At 71.6% G+C, this 750-nt stretch overlaps 1 protein-coding gene across 1 annotated transcript in view; it reads left to right on the top strand.

Moving 5' to 3' along the window:
* Positions 1-9: 9 nt before the first annotated feature.
* The window catches only part of LINGO3 (leucine rich repeat and Ig domain containing 3), a gene marked incomplete at its 5' end in the record, with an annotated part of 2,385 nt that continues 1,644 nt past the window's right edge, over positions 10-750 (top strand). Inside the window, one exon of the mRNA XM_027769588.1 lies at positions 10-744. Coding sequence (XP_027625389.1) covers positions 10-744 — 735 coding nt within the window. The remainder of the gene's footprint in view (positions 745-750) is intronic.

Below are 750 nucleotides of genomic sequence, written 5' to 3'. Positions count from 1 at the left end.
CGCGCCCCCCGCCGCAACCGCATCCGCTGCCTCAACCCCGGCGACCTGGCCGCGCTGCCCGCGCTGGAGGAGCTGGACCTGAGCGAGAACGTGATCGCGCACGTGGAGCCCGGCGCCTTCGCCGACCTGCCGCGCCTGCGCGTGCTGCGCCTGCGCGGCAACCAGCTGAAGCTCATCCCGCCCGGCGCGTTCGCGCGCCTGGACAACCTGACGCTGCTGGACCTGAGCGAGAACAGGCTGGTGATCCTGCTGGACTACACCTTCCAGGACCTGCGCAGCCTGCGCCAGCTCGAGGTGGGCGACAACGACCTGGTGTTCATCTCCCGCCGCGCCTTCGCCGGGCTGCTGGCCCTGGAGGAGCTGACCCTGGAGCGCTGCAACCTCACGGCGCTGTCCGGAGAGTCGCTGGGCCACCTGCGCGGCCTGGCCACGCTGCGGCTGCGGCACCTGCCCATCGCCTCCCTGGAGGACCAGAACTTCCAGAAGCTTCCGGGGCTGCAGCACCTGGAGATCGACAACTGGCCACTCCTGGAGGAGGTGGCGGGGGGCAGCCTGCAGGGCCTGAACCTGTCGTCACTGTCGGTCACCCACACCAACATCACCGCCGTGCCGGCCGCTGCGCTGCGCCACCAGGCCCACCTGACCTGCCTCGACCTGTCGCACAACCCCATCAGCACCGTGCCGCGCGGGTCCTTCCAGGACCTGGTGCGCCTGCGCGAGCTGCACCTGGCCGGGGCCCTGCTGGCCACC

Source organism: Tupaia chinensis, unplaced genomic scaffold (assembly GCF_000334495.1).
Source record: "Tupaia chinensis unplaced genomic scaffold, TupChi_1.0 Scaffold149964_2, whole genome shotgun sequence".
Taxonomy (NCBI): domain Eukaryota; kingdom Metazoa; phylum Chordata; class Mammalia; order Scandentia; family Tupaiidae; genus Tupaia; species Tupaia belangeri.
This window is presented reverse-complemented; position numbering and strand designations above follow the sequence as displayed.